Source organism: Sinocyclocheilus grahami, unplaced genomic scaffold, assembly GCF_001515645.1.
Source record: "Sinocyclocheilus grahami isolate Dianchi unplaced genomic scaffold, SAMN03320097.WGS_v1.1 scaffold182.1, whole genome shotgun sequence".
Lineage (NCBI taxonomy): Eukaryota > Metazoa > Chordata > Actinopteri > Cypriniformes > Cyprinidae > Sinocyclocheilus > Sinocyclocheilus grahami.
In genome coordinates, this window is record NW_015505361.1 from 723,273 (window position 1) to 746,341 (window position 23,069).

At 36.0% G+C, this 23,069-nt stretch overlaps 3 protein-coding genes across 4 annotated transcripts in view; 1 reads left to right on the top strand and 2 right to left on the bottom strand.

Annotated features, from left to right (window-relative positions):
* Positions 1–10,288, bottom strand: part of LOC107594389 (potassium/sodium hyperpolarization-activated cyclic nucleotide-gated channel 4-like) — an 88,076-nt gene extending 77,788 nt beyond the window's left edge. Inside the window, exon 1 of the mRNA XM_016284410.1 lies at positions 9,510–10,288. Coding sequence (XP_016139896.1) covers positions 9,510–10,171 — 662 coding nt within the window. The 5' untranslated portion in view covers positions 10,172–10,288. The remainder of the gene's footprint in view (positions 1–9,509) is intronic.
* A 2,963-nt stretch (positions 10,289–13,251) lies between these two features.
* LOC107594375 (meiotic recombination protein REC114-like) overlaps positions 13,252–23,069 on the top strand; it is a 21,139-nt gene continuing 11,321 nt past the window's right edge. The window contains exons 1-6 of the mRNA XM_016284391.1: positions 13,252–13,389; positions 14,327–14,416; positions 16,241–16,324; positions 16,891–17,073; positions 18,549–18,620; positions 18,776–18,941. Coding sequence (XP_016139877.1) covers positions 13,252–13,389; positions 14,327–14,416; positions 16,241–16,324; positions 16,891–17,073; positions 18,549–18,620; positions 18,776–18,940 — 732 coding nt within the window. The 3' untranslated portion in view covers position 18,941. The remainder of the gene's footprint in view (positions 13,390–14,326; positions 14,417–16,240; positions 16,325–16,890; positions 17,074–18,548; positions 18,621–18,775; positions 18,942–23,069) is intronic.
* The window catches only part of LOC107594373 (neuroplastin-like), a 45,075-nt gene continuing 41,991 nt past the window's right edge, over positions 19,986–23,069 (bottom strand). The window contains exons 7-9 of one of the 2 annotated variants that reach the window (XM_016284390.1): positions 21,313–21,322; positions 21,127–21,218; positions 19,986–21,037 (exon numbers count right to left, since the gene is read on the bottom strand). In XM_016284390.1, coding sequence (XP_016139876.1) covers positions 21,158–21,218; positions 21,313–21,322 — 71 coding nt within the window. In that variant the 3' untranslated portion in view covers positions 19,986–21,037; positions 21,127–21,157. Of the gene's footprint in view, positions 21,038–21,126; positions 21,219–21,312; positions 21,335–23,069 lie in introns of both variants that reach the window. The other variant, XM_016284389.1, reaches the window with a different exon arrangement.

Consider the following 23,069-nt stretch of genomic DNA (forward strand, 5'->3'; position numbering starts at 1 on the left):
CAGACTGTAAGTACGTTTTTTATATTTAAAGAGTTTTTATATTTTATATATTTAAAGCAAGTTTTTTGGGCAGTGTAGAGTAGGGCTTGTTGTTTGTCATTTCTCCGATCACAAATGCAGACATGCTTTTATGTTTACGCGGCGTGATTCAACGCAACGCGTAAAAAGACAGTATAAGTCATTATAATCCATAATTATGTCCCCACTGGATGCAACGAATGCCTCGTTTATAATGGGTTTTCATGTTTTTGAATCATCGCTCCAACCTGACACGGCATCAACAGTATGGTGAGGGGCGTAAACTTTCCGTCTCACGCTTGAGGTATTCGGCCAATCACAACGCACTGGATAGCTGGCCAATCACAGCACACCTTGCTTTTTCAGACCGATGAGCTTTGTAAAAATTGACGTGTTTCAGAAAGGCGGGGCATGTGTTTTATATAATAATGTGTTTTTTTAACCTTAAACCACATAAACACATTTCATTACACCAAATACACCAAATAATGTTATTTTTAGCAGCATCATATGACCCCTTTGATAACCCTTTAACACAAAGTCTTTGCATGCTCAGTGAAATGTGAAGAAAAACACTGCAAATGCACTTCGAAGGACACAGTCCTCAAACCCAAAAGCATTAGAAGGCGAGCGGCGTTGGCGTGTTTCCCGTTCGCTAACCTCTCTGTAAGTGAGCCTAGGTCACCGCGCCAGCATTATTTTAATCACGCCATCCCTCTATCCCTCCCCTCTGTCTCTTATCGTCCCATCAGCAGCGCATCCCTATCCCTCCATTAAATAAATTGTGTTGTAATAATCCGCTGTGCTGCGTGCTCCTGATATTGGTGGCCTTTTTTATTACCCCACTTTCAGTCCATCCAGGACACTCGATAATTCCCACTTTACCTTCACAGAATTAGAGCACCAGGAGTCGGTCACTCTTTCAGCATTTTTTTGTAAATTTTTACATTAAAGACATTACATTCTTCTTCTTTTTAAGAATTCAATTTGTTAATAATGATCTCCTTAAAAATGAACAGTGCTTTATTTAACAAAAACACAGACATTAAATGGCCAACAATGTCCGTCTAACGCATCTGTACATAAGCCAACTATTTTAAAAAGAAATCCACAAAAGCGCCTTCCATCATGAGATGGTTTGGATCATATGTAACACTCACATTCATTATTGTAGAAGAAGAAGAAGAAGAAGGAGCATGAGAAACAGAAACAGAAGAAGAGGATGATGAAGAAGAGAAAATAAATGAAGAAGAAGAGAAAAGAAGGAGCAGAAGAAGCAGAAGGAGATGATGAAGAAGCAGAATAATAAAAGGAAGCATAACGGTGTGAAAGAATAAACAAAAGCAGAAAAGAAAAGAAAAGAAAAGAAAAGAAGAAAGGTTGATGAAGAAGGCCAAAGAAGATGAAGGATGAAGAAGCAGACGAAGGAAGAAGAAGAGAAAGCAGAAGAAGAGAAAATAAAAAGCAGAAAGGGAAAAGAAAAGAGTGATGAATAAGAAGAATGAAGAAGCAGAAGAAGAAAAAGAAGTAGAATTTAAGAAAAACTGAAGAAGAAAAGAAACAGAACAAGGAAGATGAAGATGAAGTGAAGAATAAAAGGAAGCAGCAGAAGAGAGAAGAAGCACAAGCAGAAGCAGACAAGAAAAGAAGGACAAAAGAAAATGAAGAATGGAGAAGTAGAATAAGCTGATTCAGAAAAAGAAGAAGAAAAAGCAGATGAAGGAAGAAAAAGAGAAAGCAGAAGAAGAGAAAATAAGAAGCAGAAAGAGAAAACTAGAAAAAGGATGATGATTAAGGATGAAGATGCAGAAGATGAAAAAAGGATGAAAAAGGATGACAAGAAGAAAAAGGATGAAAAACAAGCATATATAATCAGAATAATGATGCATGATTTGACTTTATATCATGAGACACAAAAAAGGTATGTTGAGCTGAAGTCCACTATGCTGTTACTCCAAGACAACATTACACGTGTTCAGCTTCCGCATTGCAATCAGCATACACTTCTATATGCATATTAAATATGGAGTCTGTGTCTAATAATTTTGCAGGCCAGCCAAATGAAAAACTCGTTTCAAGTGAAGTGAACTTCTACAGATATCCTCTACTGAGTGTGTAAGGAGTAGTGACCACTTCCTAGTGAACTGAACACAGTTTTGTGCGTAAGTTAAACAGACTTCTGTAAGTAAATGATCTTTATGATTGCCTAACCTCTACATACTGACATATTCGACACTGTCTTTCATTAGGGCTGCTGAATACTGAATAGGGAATAGGTATTATGCAAATGTGGGCGGTCGTATGTTTATGAGAATCAGCTGTGCCCTGTAGCATTGTAATACACTGTCTAAAGTCCCTGTTGGACTATGATACGTGTGCGTGAGCAGGTATATGGGGCCGGTCCGTCTCGTCTCATTTGCAAATAATTCAGGTGCGGGACACGAGTGCCAACCTGCAAGACCCAAACAAATCAATAGAGAAACGCAGCCAACAATCAAGTGCAATCAAAACCCGGGAAGAGGATCAGACACTGTCATTTGAGCCATGAGTCGAGTGTGTGTGTGTGTGTGTGTACTGTACATAATCATCCAGTGCAAGAGCACTGCAAACCCTTCAGCTTCTACACCAATTACTCCTGTCCTACAAACAAATTAAACCAGCATCTGTCTCATCACACTGAAATTCATATATTTATCAATTCTTTGAGTCAACCTAAATATTATGGATGGCTTTTATCAACAAACTGTTCTGCATTAATGTTCTTAATATTCTTAAAGCCAACATGAAATGAAATTCACAACCCGTTTTACTCGATTTTATACATTGGAAAAGATTAAATGATGAAAATAATGAATATCAGAATTCAAGACCTATATTATTATTATCATTATCATCATTGTTCTTGTTGTTGCTGTTAAAATAATATTTTAATAATATAATGCAATAAGCCAAAAAAACTTAAAAAGCATTTTTTTCAATAATGTATTAAATAATAATAATTATTGTTAAAATAATAATATTTCAATAATATAAAAATGCAACAAGAAAGCTAAAATTAGCAAAAAAATTAGAATTTTATTATAATTTTTTCCTCTATTGACACACATAGTTTCAGTATATAAAAAATTATACAAAAACATTTATACATGAAAATATATTCCTGTTTTTATATTGTAGCGATAATAGAATATTTGAGGGTCAATGGAATCAAAAGTGTGAAAAGTTGAAAAAAGAAAGTTGTTTAAGTGGTGGCGCTATTTTATGTTATTATGTATTATAAGTTATTATACAAAATGGGGGAAAGGGTCAATTTAAGGTCATACACATCAGATGAAGCAGAATAAAAAGCTAATTTGGCACATTGGAACAAAACGAGTGAGTGAAAGCGAGATAGTCAGGCTATTAATGCCATCAATAATTTTTTTTCCAAGGGATCTGTAGTGTGCTGATCACTTTGGTTTGGTTTAGTCACTCTCAGTACAAAATCACACAGACCTGTGCACAGACATCTCTACTGGAATAAAACCAACCCTGTGAAGAACAGATGAAGAAGACGATGCAAAAGTGTGACAAAAGAACATTTTATCCGGAAAGCATTGCTGCTCTGAAACCACAGAGTCTCTGTCTGAACATCAAACTCTAATGTGCATTCTGTATTCTAAAGCTGCTCCACTTTGCTTTAATGAATTCAACCAGATCTGAAGAAAGAGATAGAGAGAGAAAATAAACCAGCGAGAGATGACTTCCTTCTTATTTTCTGCAGTGAAGGTAAGTCCCTTTTGGGAGACGTGCGGCTGGTTGTGCAGGATGAACAAAGGGATGGAAAGATAAGTTTGTGTGTGAGAAAGAGAGATGAGCAATAGAGGTGGAATTAGTGGAAAGACTCATCAGACCAAATTAACCCCTAACGATTGCTCATGTCCATTGTGCTCACAGATTCGGCTTGTTAGACTGTGATGGATTAACAACATCTTCAGCACAAAAACATGTGAAATGTTTTTTCTCATTCCCTCTCAAGGTCCTCAAGACTGCATTTTTAACCCCCAGGATGCATTATGAATGCAAAGTTAATGGGTTAGTGGGTATCATTTACTCACCCAAACCTGTCTGACTATGCTCCGGTGGAACACAAAAGAAGATATTTTGAAGAACGCTTCAGTGTCCAAAATATCGTTTTCTGTGTTCCACCAATAAAAGTTTGTGTTGCTTTAACATCCATTTGGGAACGCAACATGCACCAAACATTTTCCCATACTGCTAATGAGAAGCGTGCATCAAAATAAAGGTTTGATGGTTTATAGTTTGAAATACAAGAAATTAAGAAATTAATTCTACAGCTATAATGTAAAATAAATTATTACTATCACATTATTTTTCTAAAATACGTTTAATTACTTAAAACTACTTAATTATTTAACTACTTATTTTTTTAAATCACATTTTAAATCACAATCAATCAATATATCTATGAGTGCTCTGGAGTAATCGCTCTAAGTGCATCGTAAGAAGACAGATTTATGCGGTCACCTGCAGGACAATCGGAAGATTACACCTTTAACTTTATTCAAGTGCAATGTGATTATAATATAAGGTTTTGATTGTACTTTATTGTACACTTTATTAGGGATGCTCTTTTAAAAAAAAATTATTTATAAATGAAATAATTAAAAAGGGCAGAAAAATTGAAATACACATCTAAATTAAATGACTGAACAAAAAAATTGAATAAAAGATGTAGGAAATATGCTTCAAAGACTGGGGAAAAAAATCTGTCAATGACTTTGACGTGCACGAAAACCAGCCATGTATTAGACCCGGAAATAACATCTCTATATAGATATTCTATACTATAATATATCTTTTTTATATAAAGTATAATATTATACGTATAACTATAATATAATAATATAATATAACATTGTATTATAGTTATTATATCCGAGTTGTCTCGGCATTACACAGCATTAGGTTAACATTTCAATAAACGAGCGTGTACTACAATTATGAGCCATTCTATAAGGTGACATTTCAGCACTTGACAAACGGATAGCGACTCCTAAGTAGCACTTAAAGCACAGCTACGTGCGATTGTGTTAAGTGCATTTTTGGGAAACACACGTGAAACAATAACGAACAATCGTAAACTGACTCATAGAAAATGCTCTTAAGCGGTAAGATCAGTCGTTATCGAGAAACGCAGCCCTGGCCATACAGGTTTGAAACAACATGATGGAGAGTAAATGATAACAGAAACTTAATTTATTGGGTGAACCATCAATTTTTAAAAAAATGCTGAGTCAAAAATGCTGTACAATTAAAAAACAAACTTAAAGAAATTAGTGAAAGGCACTTCTGATGCCGATATTAAAACTAACAAAATCTAAATGTTAAATGTCTCAATTTAAATGTACTTAAATGTTACATAAATACTAAAAAGATAGATACCGTAATGCATAAAATGTAGGGCACTATAGAAAAATCAATTCTATCTTAACTAAGGCGTTCCTCTCTGATTTAAACGCTCAGTTTGCCAGGATAAGATAAATACAGGATACGAAAATACTTTAGAGTTAGAAACGTGACTATAGATTTGATTATAGTGCCATTTTTGCTCTCAGAAAACATCCACTTGATCTCTTCCTGTCCTGCACAACTCATATTATTCAATAACTGAGATGATAATGCCTGAAGCCTCAAGTGACATGCAGCAACGTCTCAGTATCCAGCAATGAAGCCACACAAGCTCTTCTTTCCTGCTACTGATCACCATCACTTATAGAACTTCCTGTGCTTTAATTCACTGTATAAATGCATTTGCCTGATCTGTCATAACATCATTTCTCTTCTGTCAGCCTCACTAGCATATCAGTAAATAACACGTCTTATACTGTAGATGTGGCCCTTGCAACACACAGTCACGCATTACGGTGTCCACTGTCCATTACATTAATTCTATTAGTGAGCATGGAAAAATACTAACAGGCAACATGCACTTAATCTATAATTATTTTGTGGAACCGTAGGTAATGCAGGTACACAACATTAGTGTTTCTGCTACTAAAACTGATTATATTAATGTGCAAAAAGGATTTTGCCAAGCGTTCATTTTAACCAGGGTTATTATACAGTAGTTATCTAAAATTGAAACTAACATTTAAAACAATATAAAAACATTCTTGTTGTTTGAAATAAAATAAACGTTAAATGAAATTATATATATATATAATTTTGGAAGTGATGGTGAGTGTATTGTGTAAAGAATGGGCTGATGCCATAGAGGAGGGACCAGAGAAGCTCTGTTGCAAAACCTACAGTAGTTAGCTGCCTACCTAGACAGCATTTTAAAGTGGCAAAAGCCGTCTAAAATGTAAGCAACAACATACCGCTGGTTCGAACAAACTGCAAGGTATCACCACGTGCTGATCACAGAAGCAATCTCAGAATACACTACGACAAATTCAGTAAACAAATCCAAGATGCTGAAGAGTGACAACAATTATATAACAGCTCAACATGTGGAGTTACAAGAGTGAAGATATTCAGTGTAAAAAATTAAAAAAGTGATATTGCTTAAATACAATTATATTTGATTCAATATTCAAGTATTGATCAAATAAATAAAATCAAAATTAAAAACGGACTACTTTTACTTTTTCTTCTAATTTCTTTTTAAACATTTTTATTTCTTACTTGTTAGTTATTTATCTCTCAAGCACCTTTTAAGATTTGTAAAAAATAATTTTAAAGTATGCAAAGCGCTTTGAATTACCAGTGTGTATGAAATACAGTAAATAAACAAAATATATGAACTATATTAAGTATGTCTTTCTTTTTAATGTTATTTTTATTTCTGATGCACCTTTTTGTAATCATATTACAGTATGTAAAGCACTTTGAATTAACAATGTGTATAATAAACAAATACATTATATTAATTTTCCAGCAATTTTTTTTTATTTCTCATGCACATTTTATCATTTTTAATCATTTTGCAGTATGTAAAGCACTTTGAATTAACAATATGTATGAAATACCATAAACACACAAAATATTAAATACTAAATATTGCTTTGCTATTTATTGTTATTTTTTATTTCTCTTTATAGTTGTACAAATAATTTTTCAGTATTTAAGGCACTGAATTATAAATGTGCATGAAATAAAAAAAATATATAATTTTTTTTCATGCACCTTTTACAATAAATAAATAAACTATATTAAATTTTAAACCTTAATGCAATATTGTATCATGTCTCTTGTTGTTCTTCAACTTAATAGTGTTATTTGTGTGTTGCTACAGAACGAATAGGGGTCACTGAAATATCCCAGGCTCAGTTTTAAGAATGCTGTGTGGCCTTTATCTCCAGTAACGATGCTCTGGTGTGTGACCTTGCTGTGGTAATTATGGAGGTATATGCAGGAGGAGATTAGGCCTGTAATCAGCGCTGGAAATTAAGTCTATTGTGTTCAGAGGGAGAGAAGCAACGATATTATTATCTGTGCCACAGCAACAATGTGAGAATACCTGCATGCCTATAAAAGAGCTGTAATACAGTGCGCTTAAAGGAACAGTTCAGGCAAAAATGCTAAATCTGTCACTATTTATATGCTGTTTTTTTCTGTGAAAGATAAAACATGAATCTTTACACAGGTCTGTTCCATAATAGTCTTCCCCTCCACCGAAGCTCTGAAATCTCATTCACAATCTCATTCAGTGCAACGAACCAGGTTTGAGGTTCTTGACAGTGCTGGTTCTAATAAGCATCTCAAGTGAACAAATGAGATGCCATAGCTGCAGCGGACAGGAAGATTATCCATAATAAGCTGAGGAGAGGTTCTTCAAAAATGGTTTGCATTGAAAAAATAACAGTGACAACATAATGTAGAGTAAATAATGACAGAACTTTCATTTTTGGGGAAATATTCCTTTAAACACTCTCAGATTATTTAGGTATATCAGGGAAAATGTGGAATAAGACATCCTCTCATCTCCACTCGATCATCAAACTGCAATGTATCCTCCATAACTTTCAATTATAAAACATAGCGAGGATGCCAATGAAACAATAAGCAAGAGCCCTCATGTATGATGCATTATAAAGATATATATAATGTACAATATAATGCATTATATTTTTTCATAAATAATTGTAACCAAAGTTAAAATGCATAATAATATTTGCAGACTCCTTGTTACACCTGAAATTGAGTGTCAAGTATTAGGTAAAGAGTTAACAAACTTCCTCTTTCAGCATTGACACACACACACAAACACAGCAACCTCATATTCTATCAGTCTATTCCCACACTGCCTTTCATATCCTCCAGGAACAACGCTGCAATCTCATAATGTCGAGCAGAATAAAAGCATCATCTCGGGATCAATAGGTAAACAAGGCAAACAGCAGTCGTGTCTCCGGAGGGGGTTGGGTTAGCGGTTAACCCTGTGTCGCACATGTTACCCTACCAATTCATGAATGAAAACAGTGTGTAAATTCAACCCAATCACAGACATCAATGGCACACAGCGTTTGTGAATATGCATTTAGCCTGTTAGACAGCTTGTGAATGCAAAATAGATGGCAGGTAATTAGAAATGAACTAATGTTAGCTTTTTTTGAAGGGTTTCATGATCACAGCATGATTACAGTTTCATGCACTCATATAATCACTAATGAAGCCTGAGGCAAATGTGCACAAACCTGTGTATATGAGCATATCAAACCTATAGAGTCAATGTCATCCCCAAGGACACGTCTTAATTAATAAAGAGAGAGTGTCTGGATTTCATGTAAAATTTAAGCAGCTAATGCACTTCTACTGTCAGCTGGGAGAGCTTTTGCCTGGTATGTTGCAAAATGGCACATTTGGAAGAAGAAGAAGAAAAATATTTTTCTGAAATGTTTTTGACTTTTTTTGGCTGCCAATTTGTCAGTGGCATTTGACTTTGAAATGGAATCTGATATTTTTATGGAGTTAAATATATGTAACTGTAACTATTTAAAAGCATTAATACCATTGATACACCTTTAAAAATAGCTAATTTAGACGCACTCTTAAAAATAAACATTAGCAGCAATGCCATATGGAGCATTTTTGGTTCCCAATGAATGTTTTAGTGACCAGTTCTTAAAAGAACTACTTTTTTTCTTAGTGTAAAGAACATTTTAATAATCTAAAGAATCTTTTTCCACTATAAAGAACCTTTTGTGCAATGGAAATGTTAAAGGTTCCTCATGGAACCTGACAATAAAAAAACTTTATTTTTAAGAGTGCATCAATCATGGCTCTCTCTTTATAGCCTTTCATTTGCTTTCTTCTTCTTCGATAATGGTTTGACACTATTAAAATAGCAGGCAGTTTCTAACAAATAATACATTTTAAATTGAACCCTCATTACATGCTATTTTGGGTCAGTCCAACTACATTATTTCCCCCCCATGCACGGGTGTAAAGAGAGCAGTGTTTCGGAGGGACACGGAACTGGTTACCTGAAATCACTGTAGGGGTGAATAATCCAGAAGCCGGCTGATTTGACCCGTTCTTGCTCCCGTTCCACCGCCTTCTCGCTCCCAAACATCCTCAGGGAAAACTTGTTGACCCCGGGCTGCAGCATCGACCCGAATTGCCTGTGCATGAAGCCCGCTTGAAAGTACCTCTCGTCGTCAGGCAGGATCTGCTCGATGTCCTCCAGCTTTATAAAGCCAGCCTGCTGATCCGGGACGCCCGGTTGCTGCTGCTGGCTCGCACCGGCGACATCCTCTCCCCCGCCGCCGCCACCGCCGCCCGCGGCTCCAGGAGGGCTCTCCTCGCTCGGAGTGACTTCTCCCTCCGTGATCAGACGCCTCTCCTCCGCTACATCCGAGTCGTGGACGTGCCTACTGGTGATGGAAGAAAGGCTGCCTCGGAACCTCCGGCAGTCCCCGTTGGAGCTGGTCTTTACGGGTCTCCCGATGTCCGTCTCCATGATCACGCACTCTCCACTTCTGGTCTCCCCGAGGGCTCCGGCGGAAGGCAGGGGCTTCATCCGGATGCTCTTCCTCCGGGTGTCCTTGTCGGCGTCTTCTGCATCACCCATGATGGACGCTTTCTGCCCGATGTGCTGTGGCAAACTGTAGAGCCTTTTACGCATGGACGAATGCAACCTGTCCATTATGACATTGAAACGGGTGCGCGATCAATTCAATGACAAACGAATCCAATTCGGGTGTAATTATTGCCACAAATCCCTGTGCACCAAAACCCGAATAGTCTGAAGGGTCAAACCCACCTGTCTTTCGCTCAAGCACATGCCACGGCGCATTAGGCTACCTGGCTGCCCAGCTTCGCCTGATCCAGTGGTCTCCAGCTTCAAGGCACTGACTGTGTTGCTCTGCGAGCACGTATAAAGAAAGTCTGAGGAATTGCAGATCCGCGGCGCGGAGGTCACGGACCCTCAGGAGGACCCCCGTCGGGTGTCAATCACAAGCAAACGCCCGCGATCGAGTAGCCCACATCACCGCCTTGCGCCGCGTCCCGACTCGCTCTGCTCCCGTGAATATTCATGCTGATGCTGATCTGTCGGGTTGCCATAGAAGCGAGAGCGGCAGCTCAGCCCACCCACTCAGTGCCAGCCAGGTCCCACACACCCAGTCTAACCAAAAATTATTCACACACCACGTATAATTTATTTATTATAATTTTTTTACTAGTGGGTGCAGGACACTATAGTTCATTTATGTAGGCCTAAGTGAGGATAACAAAATAAAATAAACTGTGACATATTATCAGTGTTGGGGAAAGTTACTTTTAAAAGTAATGCATTACAATATTGCGTTACTCCCTAAAAAAAGTAACTAATTACGTTACTTTGTTACTTTTTATGGAAAGTAATGCGTTATATTACTTTTGCGTTACTTTCGCGTTACCTTTTAAATATGAGCAGGGCTTGATTGTTTTTAATATAAGAAGTTCTATTTATAGCAAATATAAAAGCCCTTTCACACCAAAAAGTGTAATGAATAAACCTCAGGCTGAAGGAAAAGTAAATTCACGTCTGTACAGTACACTGTAAAAAAAAATCCCGTAAAAAAACGGTAAAATTTCCGGGGTGCCGGAAAATTACCGTTAAATAAACGGTAATTACATTAAATAACAGTAATTTTCCGTAATTAAAAATACAGCGTTTTGCTGTCACTTTACATGAGATTTTCTGTTTTTTCTTCAGCTTTTAATGTTCAATATGGAGCTTTAACAATAAAACTTTGATCACAACTGCAACAATGTTCCAATAATTTGTTCATAACTGCAATAGTATAAAAATATTTGTAAAAATGATCATAACTGCAGCAATATTTCAATTGTAAAATTAGTCCAAAAGTTAAAATTTGATCACAACTGCAACAAAAATTCTTCATACAGTGGACTTCCAGTAAAACAGATAAAAAATTTGGGACCAAAAATTAGATTTGACACTTTGAGCTGACCGTGTTTTGTTACATAGCCTACCTTTCTATCAAAGTGATCTGACATTATCAAGATGAGTTTGTATTGACTCAGTTTAACTCTTGAGCTCGTCATATTTTATTACCATTTTCTAAACTAGCCTATGAATAAACTGTGATAATGTGAGAAAATCTGAAGGTGTCTGAATACATTTGGACTGTAAGGTTCTCCTCACGCATTTTACACAAAACCAACATTTAGAGTGGCTTTTTCGACTCAGATGACATTGTCAGATTATAAAAAGTTAAAATTTGATCACAACTGCAACAAAAATTCTTCATACAGTGGACTTCCAGTAAAACAGATAAAAAATTTGGGACCAAAAATTAGATTTGACACTTTGAGCTGACCGTGTTTTGTTACATAGCCTACCTTTCTATCAAAGTGATCTGACATTATCAAGATGAGTTTGTATTGACTCAGTTTAACTCTTGAGCTCGTCATATTTTATTACCATTTTCTAAACTAGCCTATGAATAAACTGTGATACTGTGAGAAAATCTGAAGGTGTCTGAATACATTTGGACTATAACCCTTTAAGGTTCTCTTCACGCATTTTACACAAAACCAACATTTAGAGTGGCTTTTTCGACTCAGATGACATTGTCAGATTATTAATTTTTTATTTTTAGAGACCGGTGTCAGTAACCCAGAGGAAAATAACGTTAGATTTATACGAATTAAACCACTGCTTTATACACGTTGTCGTTTTAATACATGTAGTTCCTCAAATTATAACGAATTGGTAATTTCAAAACGTAATATTACATTATTAAACCAAATTTACACTAAAACACATTATTTTCATTTTCTGACTAACATAAGATTCGACGTTGAAAATGTTGACGCACGCGCACTACTGTTACGCTAATAGGCTACGCCGTGTTGCCAACTAATTTTCAGTTGCTAAAAGATGACATTGCGCGATGACGTCATTACGTAATCACGATGCTAAATTGTCAAATCTCAGCAAAGACAGATATATATTTTATATATGTTAATTTAGATTCGTTCGTAGCAATATAAATGCATAATATAATATTGTAAATTTTTAAATTCATAGAATTATCGAAAACGTACACATTTTTGAACGATCTAAGTTTTATACTTTAAAGCAGTTTATTAGTAGTTAGTTAGTATGCCGCACTCTAAGAAAAGTAAAACAGTTATGCACAATCTACTGCGTTAATATGAAGGACTTTTCTGGATTGATTTTTCCACAGGTTTTTGTACCTGCATGCATTTTTAATTACGCGTTGTATTTTGTGTTTTCGGGTTACAACGGATAACGGATAATGTCTTGGAAAATTACTAGCACCGTTTCCATTTTTCTGCATATTTTTCTTACAGTGAGAACTCATCAACAATCAAGCTACTAACAAAGTGTCTCATAAATGAAAAATAACTATTCAATTATTATTACTATTAAACAATTGCAAATAGCAGCTAACTTAATTCCTGTAATGTGTGTACTGCTAGGCATCTTTGATTTCCTCTTTTAGTGTAATTTAAATGGTAAATTGTGCCTTTTTATCGTTTGAGTCACTTATCAAAAGTTGCTAAAAGCTGCCAAATAAATTAAAAAAAATAGCTAAATTTGTTGCTAGGTGCTTTTGGAAGAGTTGCTAGGGTAGTCTGAAAAGTGACAACACTGAGGCTACGCGATTTAAATATTAACCGTCAATCCGCCTCAGCCTTTTTTCAACCGTTTTACGCGCTTAATTTTCGGGAAAATAAGTAAACGCGGACATGGAGAGTGATTCTTCGTACAGAGAACATTCGAGAGACACGACGATCTCCGCTTGTGTTTGGAAACTGCGACGCTACGGTCGATTTCTCCCCGTAGGTAGTAACGTTAGTAACGTTAACGTTATCAGCGCATGGAAGGTGAGACATGAGCGAAAGTCCTGCCCTTTACGGAAAGAAAAACGGGACATTTGCGTGTTATGAGTGAAATGTTTTAATTTCTTATTCATACAGACATCTCAGAGTGGGGAAAAAAGCAAACCGCATTCGTTTTCAACCACGAGTTGTTGTTGTTTCTTCGAAACTCTGAAAAAAAACAAAAGTTTAATGAGTAGAACAAGTTGGTAAGATAACTATTAGTAGGCTACTGCTAATAAAATCAATAATTTTAAAATAGATTTGTTTAAAGACAGTGTTAGTGTTGTTTGCTCAACCATTAAATTGTTGACTTGTAGTTTTGGGTCGTTCTTAAACGATTCGTTCATTTGGAACGAATCTTTAATGTGACTCGGGAAGAACGAGTCGTCTCGGGGAGTGATTCGTTCAGTCGCGCATGCGCAACATCATATAGGTTCTGTACTGGAGTTAGTCAAGTAGTTCACCTTCTGGTTTTCCGAGTCATTCGTTCATCACGTGACAGCCCCTTAAGCTTAACCAATGCAGTCTGAGCCGGAAAGAGACTTAATAATAATAACCAACTCTTTATTTCCTTTGTTACAACATTCAGTGTTATGGAAAAGAACCATAATGACAGAAATCCACACATTTATAAACTGTAAGAAGTAAAAAGCTACATTTTGAGACCAGAAACGCATCACGTAACTAAGAGTAAATAATAATTATAATAATGATGATAATAATAACTATGCACCCGTTTGTAAGGAAGCTTGTAAATGAAATAATTTCTGCTGAACGAGACTCAAAGGTCAGAGTCGGTAAAATGATCCGAACTTCCCATCACTAGACTGTCGCTATATGATGTCTAGGGTGTTCTGGGTGTTTTGGGTGGAAACAGAGTTCATCCCAAGTCCCTGTTAGATTCTGTTCTAAACTAGTTTCTAATTTGTGTTTCTTTCAGATTTTCGAGTCCAGTGAAAGCGCTGGCCAGCTGGAGCTGAATATTCTGGGCTCTGGTCATCTGCTAGTATCTCAAGGCCAGGAACTCATGGTAAGATTATATGAAAACACATAGGATCTGTCTAGTGACCAATGAAAATGTTTTTTTTTTGGGCTGTTTATGAAATGCCACTCTCTAAGCCTTTGACACTCTTCTTCCCATCAGGCTTTAAGTGCAGGGTCAGGATAGCGCAGGTTCCGCTGAGCCCATCATAAGAGCTTGACCGTATTTCTTTCCACCCGCAGAAAGAACAGCATAATCCCCTTCCCGTCCCACTGGGCCTGTCGCTGTCCCTTTGGGATTGCCAGGCTGAGTGCTTCGGATATCTCTCAACAATAAGCCTCAATCTTGGACTCGGGGACACAACAGTCTCTGGCTCCTCGTGGTGAGCCGGGGAGCTGCATTTGGAGAATGAGTCACATTTCCAGCTTTCATGCAGAACAACGGAGCCAAATGAGGCAGCGTGCCCATCCAGAGCAAAGCACGGGGTGATTTTGAGAGCAGGGACCGGCTTCCAGTCATGGATATGAGTTTATAATCTGAACAACCCTGTTTCATTATATATAAGAAGTTTACAGACATTTCCATTTTCCAAACTGAAAAAAAGCTCTACATCAAAAATGTGTTTCAAAGTTTTTAGATCGTGTTTTTGTTCTAAACACAATCCAGTCATTTTTTGCTTGCACACCAAACCAGATGCAAAAAACAATGCCGTGCAACGCTGATGCGATATTTCACAAGCAAAGATATTAATTTGAATCTTATCCTCTTTGAGCATTTTTCTGCAGAGAGTAAAAATCTGTTTTTAGTTTAAAGTATGTACTTTAACTCCGTAGAATTATGTAGTTTATTCAGTCACTGCACTTTCTTCAAGTATCAAGTGATCATTAAGTGATTTATGATAAATCCAAGAAAATAATTCTAGTTTTGATTTTGCATGAAATGAGGGGAAAGTTTCCCCGTTTGTTCTTGCTGTAAAACGTTAACTATACCCACTTGAGTAGAACCTTTAGTAGTAGTAGCAATAGATCGTGTTTTTGTTCTAAACACAATCCAGTCATTTTTTGCTTGCACACCAAACCAGATGCAAAAAACAATGCCGTGCAACGCTGATGCGATATTTCACAAGCAAAGATATTAATTTGAATCTTATCCTCTTTGAGCATTTTTCTGCAGAGAGTAAAAATCTGTTTTTAGTTTAAAGTATGTACTTTAACTCCGTAGAATTATGTAGTTTATTCAGTCACTGCACTTTCTTCAAGTATCAAGTGATCATTAAGTGATTTATGATAAATCCAAGAAAATAATTCTAGTTTTGATTTTGCATGAAATGAGGGGAAAGTTTCCCCGTTTGTTCTTGCTGTAGAACCTTTAGTAGTAGTAGCAAGTAGCCGTATTAGAACCAGAATGAATGTTGATATGGTTCCTGGTTGCATATTGCCTGTGAGGTGAACATGACAATCATGCATTGAAGTTGTTAGTAGAGCCCCCTTCTGACATGCTTGTGCAATAGCACAAAATACCTTGTACTCAATGTCTCAATGCTTTTATAGATGTAGAGGCATTGACTAACCTGATTATATATCTATATACCACACATAACATCCGTGCAACCTTTTCATTTACAAAAAAACATTCACATTTTCCCCAGCACAAAATTTAGTTGGTAAAAATATTAATTGATTATTCAGTTTATGGTTGGATTAAGTGTTTCTGAATCTGCGTTAGAAACACTGGAGGAGGTTTGCTGATGGCAGGTTCACGCTGCTCTGCTTACATGATGTGTTTTTCAGCCTGATATAATCCTATTAAATGAGTCTCTGCTGGATAATGGTGATTTGTGGTCTTATTTTCTTGTGTTTTTTTTTTTCGTAGGAGGGCTTTTCTCTGCTCAATGCACAGAGCTTCCTGAAAATCCAGCACAAATATGACAGTCTGCTGTTCAACATTACAATGAAGGTGAGAAGCAGTTCTGTGATGTTTCAAATTTATGCATTTGATGAATGAAGTATGTTCCCATACCTTGATCTGCAGTTTATACACTCAACAGGATGTGATGCGTGCATTTTGTCCTGAAGGATGGCTCCGCCTCTTTGTCCTTGAAAGCAATAAACAATTTTAATATGCAAATAAAAAAAAAAAAACTGCTTCCGAGTGACCTTCAACTTACAGCTCAAAGACGAAATCTGTGGCTTGTTAATTAAGCTAATTATCTCTTCTCCAACATGTCTTTTTGAACAATAATTCCCTGCTTCATGAATACTGATGCATTTCTTGAAAACAACAGTCCCTGTTAAAGTTATTTGGTTGCAAACAGCAGAGCATCGTTCATGTGCAAATGTGGTTTTGTGTTTGCACCTGTACAATTACATTGATGCTGTTTTCAGCTGAAATTGAGTTTATTTAGTGTTGAATGTCTTATGTTCCTAATGCATGTTTTAAGGAACACCTTGTTTATACGTGATATGAAAATACAGCTGATTACAGTGGTACTTCTGTGTTTTTGTTTTGCACGTGTCTGTAAGGGTGAGAGCCGTTTGATCCGACTGCAGTTTGATGGCAGTAGTCGGGCAGAAGCGGCTGAGGTTTGCAGGAAGGCTGTGGAGAGGCTGCAGGATTATGTCCCTGTCCAGGAGCATCTGACCACCCCTGCACCTGCTGCTCCATCTGATCCTGCAGAACCTGGACCGTCTACACAGCAGCAGCAGGTTGGAAATACTAGACTTATTTTCCATCCACCCATCCATCTTCTCAAAAGATGTTTGTTAATATAAAGGGAAACTATAGGGTAATAATGGTGTGTACAGTAGGTACTACTAGAGCAGGTTGCAGTGCAAGAGCAAGTGACAGTGCCAGTGGGTTTGTCCTTTGGCATTTTAGCAGGTCACATCAACGGGCTGGTAATTACTGGTGAGCTTCCCGGTAAGTACCGGGTAACATACCACCAAAGGAACAATCCTTGGGCAGAAAACAGCAACTACCTATCTGAACTAACTGTACGTAATATTTATAAACCGTAATAGTAACAAGCTATAAACAGTTGTTAAAATGACTTGTGCGACACGTTTAATGCATGTAATGTTATATAAAGCAGAACATTTAGCAGGAAATAAGGTAGAATTTAACCGAATCATTAGTCATGGCACAACTGGCTTGGGATTTTATTGATTAATTAATATAATTTTTTCCTTGTTTAGTCAGCAGGCGTCATTCGAGAAGTTGTATTTTGGTACAAGATTATGGAAATTCATCTATCTATCTGTCTATCTGGACTTACTGTACATAATATGTATGTCAAGCTATAAACAGTTGAAATGCCTTGTGCGCCACATTTAATGCATGTAATGTGACATATATCAGAATATTTAACAGGAAACAATGCAGCACAGGATTTTTTTCTTTTGGTTAGTCAGCAGAAATCATTTGAGAAGTTATACAATTTGGATGAACAATTATGAAAGTTAATCAACCAATCAATCATTCAGTCTATCTATCTGGACTTACTGCACATAATATTTATACACAAGCTGTAAACAGTTGAAATGACTTGTACAACATGTTTAAAGAATGTAATGTGACAAACAAACATTTATCAGGAAATAATGTAGGACAGGATTTGGATTATGATGGAATTGGCTTGTGGTTTATTCATTAATATTATTTTCCCTTTGGTTAGTCAGCAGAAATCATTTGAGACGTTATCATATTTTGATGTTTCTTGTCTTTATTTTATCATGCAAATATGAAGGTTGCATTATAAGACCAGGAACATTTATTAAAAATATACATTTTTGTTTCAGTTTTCATTTCATCTTGAGGGCAGTTAATTTAACTAATAATGAATGTTAATTTGGATTTCCGTCACTAGGTGGAGCTGTTGCCACATAATGATAATAAATGGGTGAGGTGAGAGAAATATTCCCACCCTCAGCTGAACTGCTTATTTGTGAATCTGAAATGTAAATACACAAGACTTGATGCTCTAAATATAGGGAACACCAACACACAAAGGAAAGTCTCTGTGTAAAATATAGTTAGTGACAGCGATGCCCCGCAGCAGGATGAGAAAGATTGCCAGGGATGAGGACATTCAATTAGTAATGAGGGTATTGATCGGCTGCGGAGGCCCTCTGTGTGAATCCTGAGACTATAATGAATGGATCTATTTCTGTTTCCACTTCAGGCTCCTGAAGATGCAGCACAAGCAGCCCCTGCCGTTGCCATGGGACCGCTGTCAATCAAACACCTTTCTCAGGTACCACTGGATCTGCATTGAGCTGACAGCCTGTATCTGGTGTTGAGTCACTGCATTAGATGCTGTAGTCAGTGATATTTTAATTTGACCTCTGAGATGTCATCTGTGAAGTGCACACTGACTTTTCATGCACATGATAATCTCTTCCTCTTCAGTACTTCCTGGGTGAGCGTGAGCTGTCCCTGCCGATGGCGTATCATCAGTGCACACTGCCCTCTGGAGACCTGGAGGCACTTCTGCGCGTCTGCCTGCTCGATTCTGGTTTTCCTGCTTTCGTGGAGGAAGTCGAGAAGAAGATGAAAGAGCTGATGCAAGAATGAGGTAGAGTGTGCTCTCAAAATCACTGTCGTTGTTAACAAAAACTAAAACAATTAAAACTAAAATCTTTTCGTTAATTGCAAGCAAGCTGAAAAATAGAAATATCACTAAAATCTTGAAAAAATGATTTCAACTAATTGTAATAAAATAAGTTGAAGTGCAAATTACTAGAAATGTTACTGAAATGAAGATAAAATAAATGGTAAGTATTAGATGAAAAACAAAGTTAAAAAACAAATTTAAATAAGTCGTAGCTTTATAAAAATTTTGTTAATCGCAATAAACCTGAAATAAAATATAAATATTATATGAAAAATTTTAATTGAACTAAACTATTACAAATTTAACTGAAACAATAAATAAATATTATACAAATAAAACCTATAAAAATCTTAAAAATAGAAATGCTACTTAGCAACTAACTGAAAATAAGCTGAAGTATAAAAATTACTAATACTAAAACTGTTATAAATAATTAAATTAACTGCAATAAAGCAGAAATAAAAAATACATTTTAAATGAAAAAAAAAGAATAGAAATGTTGCCTTGGCAACTAAATGAAATAAAGCCAGTTTAAGTATTAAAATGATAACAATTAAAACTATTAAGAATCATTTCATTAATTGAAATGATATCTAAATATAAGAAGAAACACCTAAACTTGCCAGTTAACTGAAATAGCTACTCTAAAATTACTAAACTAAAATAAAAAATGAAAGTTGAATTAAAAATAAAATATAAACTAATAAAAATGACAAAAGCGCATAACAAAATGACTAAAACTGAAGCTAAAAATTTAATTTATGAATATATGCTATAATAGTATATACAGTAAATAATTCTAAAATCCAGTTACACCTTTGCTAAGCTCTGCCCCCATTGGTTACTAAGTCAGATAGGCTTTACAGAACGCCCATAAAAACAATTAAAAGTATGATTTTTTGTCAAATGTTCACATAAAATCAGTAAGGCAAAAGTTTGTTAATAGGCGGGTGATTTATAGCACATTTCTATAGAATCACACAGAAACACTGACGTATTTTGGAAGCTTTATTCTGAAAAAGGAAACAATTGGTTTCACATAGTTTGTAATGGCTTTAGCTCCACCCACTTCCTCCCTTGAATGTTGGTCCGTTGTCATGATGACACACACTGTATTGATCAGGAGTTGTCATGCAACTACAGCAGTGCATTTCAAATGCGAAGCACCCTTATCTCTGAACTGTCCCGTTAAAGCTTTTTTATTCTCTGAAATGAAACAAACCCGCCCCACCTTACAATTGTCAGTAGGTCTATATGAATACATATTGCATAGGATTATAGCCATGCTGTACAAGAATCATCTTTTCTCTAAAAAGAAACAGGACATTTACAAAAAAAGATATATTCTTTTCCTTTTTACAGATGCTATTGTAATATTTGAACACTTACAGCACCACATGTACGAGACGTCTAAATAACTCTAGAAAATAAATGTTACATGTATCCATTTCATTTAATACAATATCAGCTTTAAGATTAAATACTGTTCTGCCACTCACAAAGGTTCTTGCATTCTAGTTTAAGACAAAACACCTCCTTTTAGTATTGTTTTATTGGATGATAAACTGTACAAAGATCTCAATGATTCCTTACTTTTTTATCCATTTAAATTTCTTTAAAAACACACACACACACACACTCTCACACACACTGGCTATTCATTTGGATGCAACGCCACTTAAAGTAACAATAGAAAAACGATATCTGAATCTTATTCGATTATGTTATTGCATGCATTCGAGACAACATGTAGATATGAAAAAGAATTAGTGCAGCAGGAGGGCATGATAAATGAACCAAATGCAACGTTAACAGCACATGTAGTAAAATCATCTTCATCATCACCTTCAGAATGGTTCAGTCAGCATCCACATTCACACAGATCATGAGCCTGAATAAGGCAAACTTAAGACAGTCTTTATTGTTCGTTTCTGCCAGTGTAATGCTGTCGTTATTGTTGTTTTCTTCTCCACGTGAGGCAGGATATGCATCGCTGAAAATCGCCAGGAGCGTCTCCTCTCCTCGGATATGTATGGTCAGGATATGCAGTTGGTCATCTGGAAACGGGAAGGGGAAGCATTTAGTCGACTAAAGGGAACGTTCGCATGCTGCTTTGTAACTCCAGACTCAATCATAAAGTGTAAACCTTCAGCTTTCTTCTACGTTGGTCTGTGGGCTCAGTTGGCGTTCCGCTGTCGCACGTTTTTGTCTTTGTGGTTGTTCGTGGAGTTCGTTTTTCTGCGTGACATATGTGTACGGTTAAACACTTTGCAGCATCGTAACGACACGTGTTAATAAACTCATTTATGGTGTTCATAAATTGTGTTCTTACATTGGTGCAACTGGTTCATCATCTTCATCAGGTCGACATGCAGGTGAAGAACATGCAAGAAGAAAAGATATATTAATCAATCACACTTCTGCTTTCTCATTACACTATACTTTTTTCTGAAGCGGAAGTTTCACAAAATGAGATGATAAACATAATCAGGGTATCTTCCGATCATTCATTTTTTTAAATTTAATATTGAAATCTGAAAAATGGAAAAAAACGGCACATTTTTTGTTTTTTCATTTGTTCAAACAAAACGAAAAATCAAGAATTTGGCTTAATCTTTCGTTTTTACGTTCAGGGATAGAAAACGAATAAACAACTTGAATATTCGATCTCTACATGTGGGCGGGAATGAAACGCCCCTCTCCGCTGATTGGTCAACCAAACATTTAATAGTCCTAAAAAAATCATAATAAGAGTCCTCCGCCTGTATGGATTCTTAACGTGTTTATTTCTACATTTAATCTCTTTCTCTTCATCAAACAGCCAGATTAACGAATGGTTTGACACAAACCGTATCGAGACAGATCCTAGACAGAGCTTTCTTTTGTGTAGGCATAAATTCTGCAACCTAACCGTGAAATATTAGTTTATCTCATAAATATTTATTTACTTCGCACCTGCACTCACAACTACCTACTAGCCTACATCTTTGGCGCACCGCCTGAATTATTATAGCTAACCACCTATTAAAATCTGTGTGGCAAAGCTGCGCAATGCACAGCACCGTGGGAAGAATGTATTGTAGACAAGCACAGACCACTATTAATTTATGTGAACATAGGTAGTTTTAGACAATAAACTGAGTTTATTTAATTAATATTGAGTATTGGCCAGCTAACTGATGGCATACAAAATTGTTATTTTCTCTGCCAACTAAACCAGAGTCACAGAACCGTTGTGTGACTGGTAGGCGCATAGAGTGGTGTATCATTCCTGAATGAATCAGAGTCTTTGAAAAACCCATTATTATAGACAACAATGCAATTACCAATTATTATAGACAGCCGCTTGATTTTATTCCTAAATGAATCATTTTGAACAAATTGATTGAATAAAAGGCTCCTTAATTAACACAGTGACTTACCGCCACCTAGTGGTGATATTACTTTCATAATTCAAGTATCATTTCATTTTATTCATATTTCTGTATTAAAAATGTTGTATAAAACATTAATCTCATTTCATTATACATTTGTAATTGCTGTGTAAATGTACGTACAGCCGTCTGATCAGCATTAAAGTGTAAATACATCTAAAAGCATCTTCAGACGCAGGTTCTATATCACTGAATACTGATTTAATTGGTAACAGCCTATTGTCATATTATTCTAATTTATTTGATGTAAGAATTTTGCATTAAAGATGACATACAAAAGGTAAAAGTAAAAAATAAATAAATAAAAAACTTTATTTCAAAGTGTTATTTCAGGGTTTGGATATGTTCTTATAACTCAAACGAGTTCACCTTAAAATCATGACGTCAAATTCATATTTCACTAAACTTAATCACTGAAACAAGCACTGTGATGAACAAATAGTCCCATGCCAGTGGGGTAACAACATATGATTTCCTACATTTCTAGAAAGTGCTCTATGAATAAAACTCAAAAAAGAAAAAAAAATAGAAGTGCTGTGAAGGTAAATTACACAGTCATTTCTTTTCATATATGTCATATTATTTAAGTTCCTCCTTTGTCTAAAACGCAGTGTATTGTCTAAAACAAAAGTTATGACTGTATGTTCACATAAAT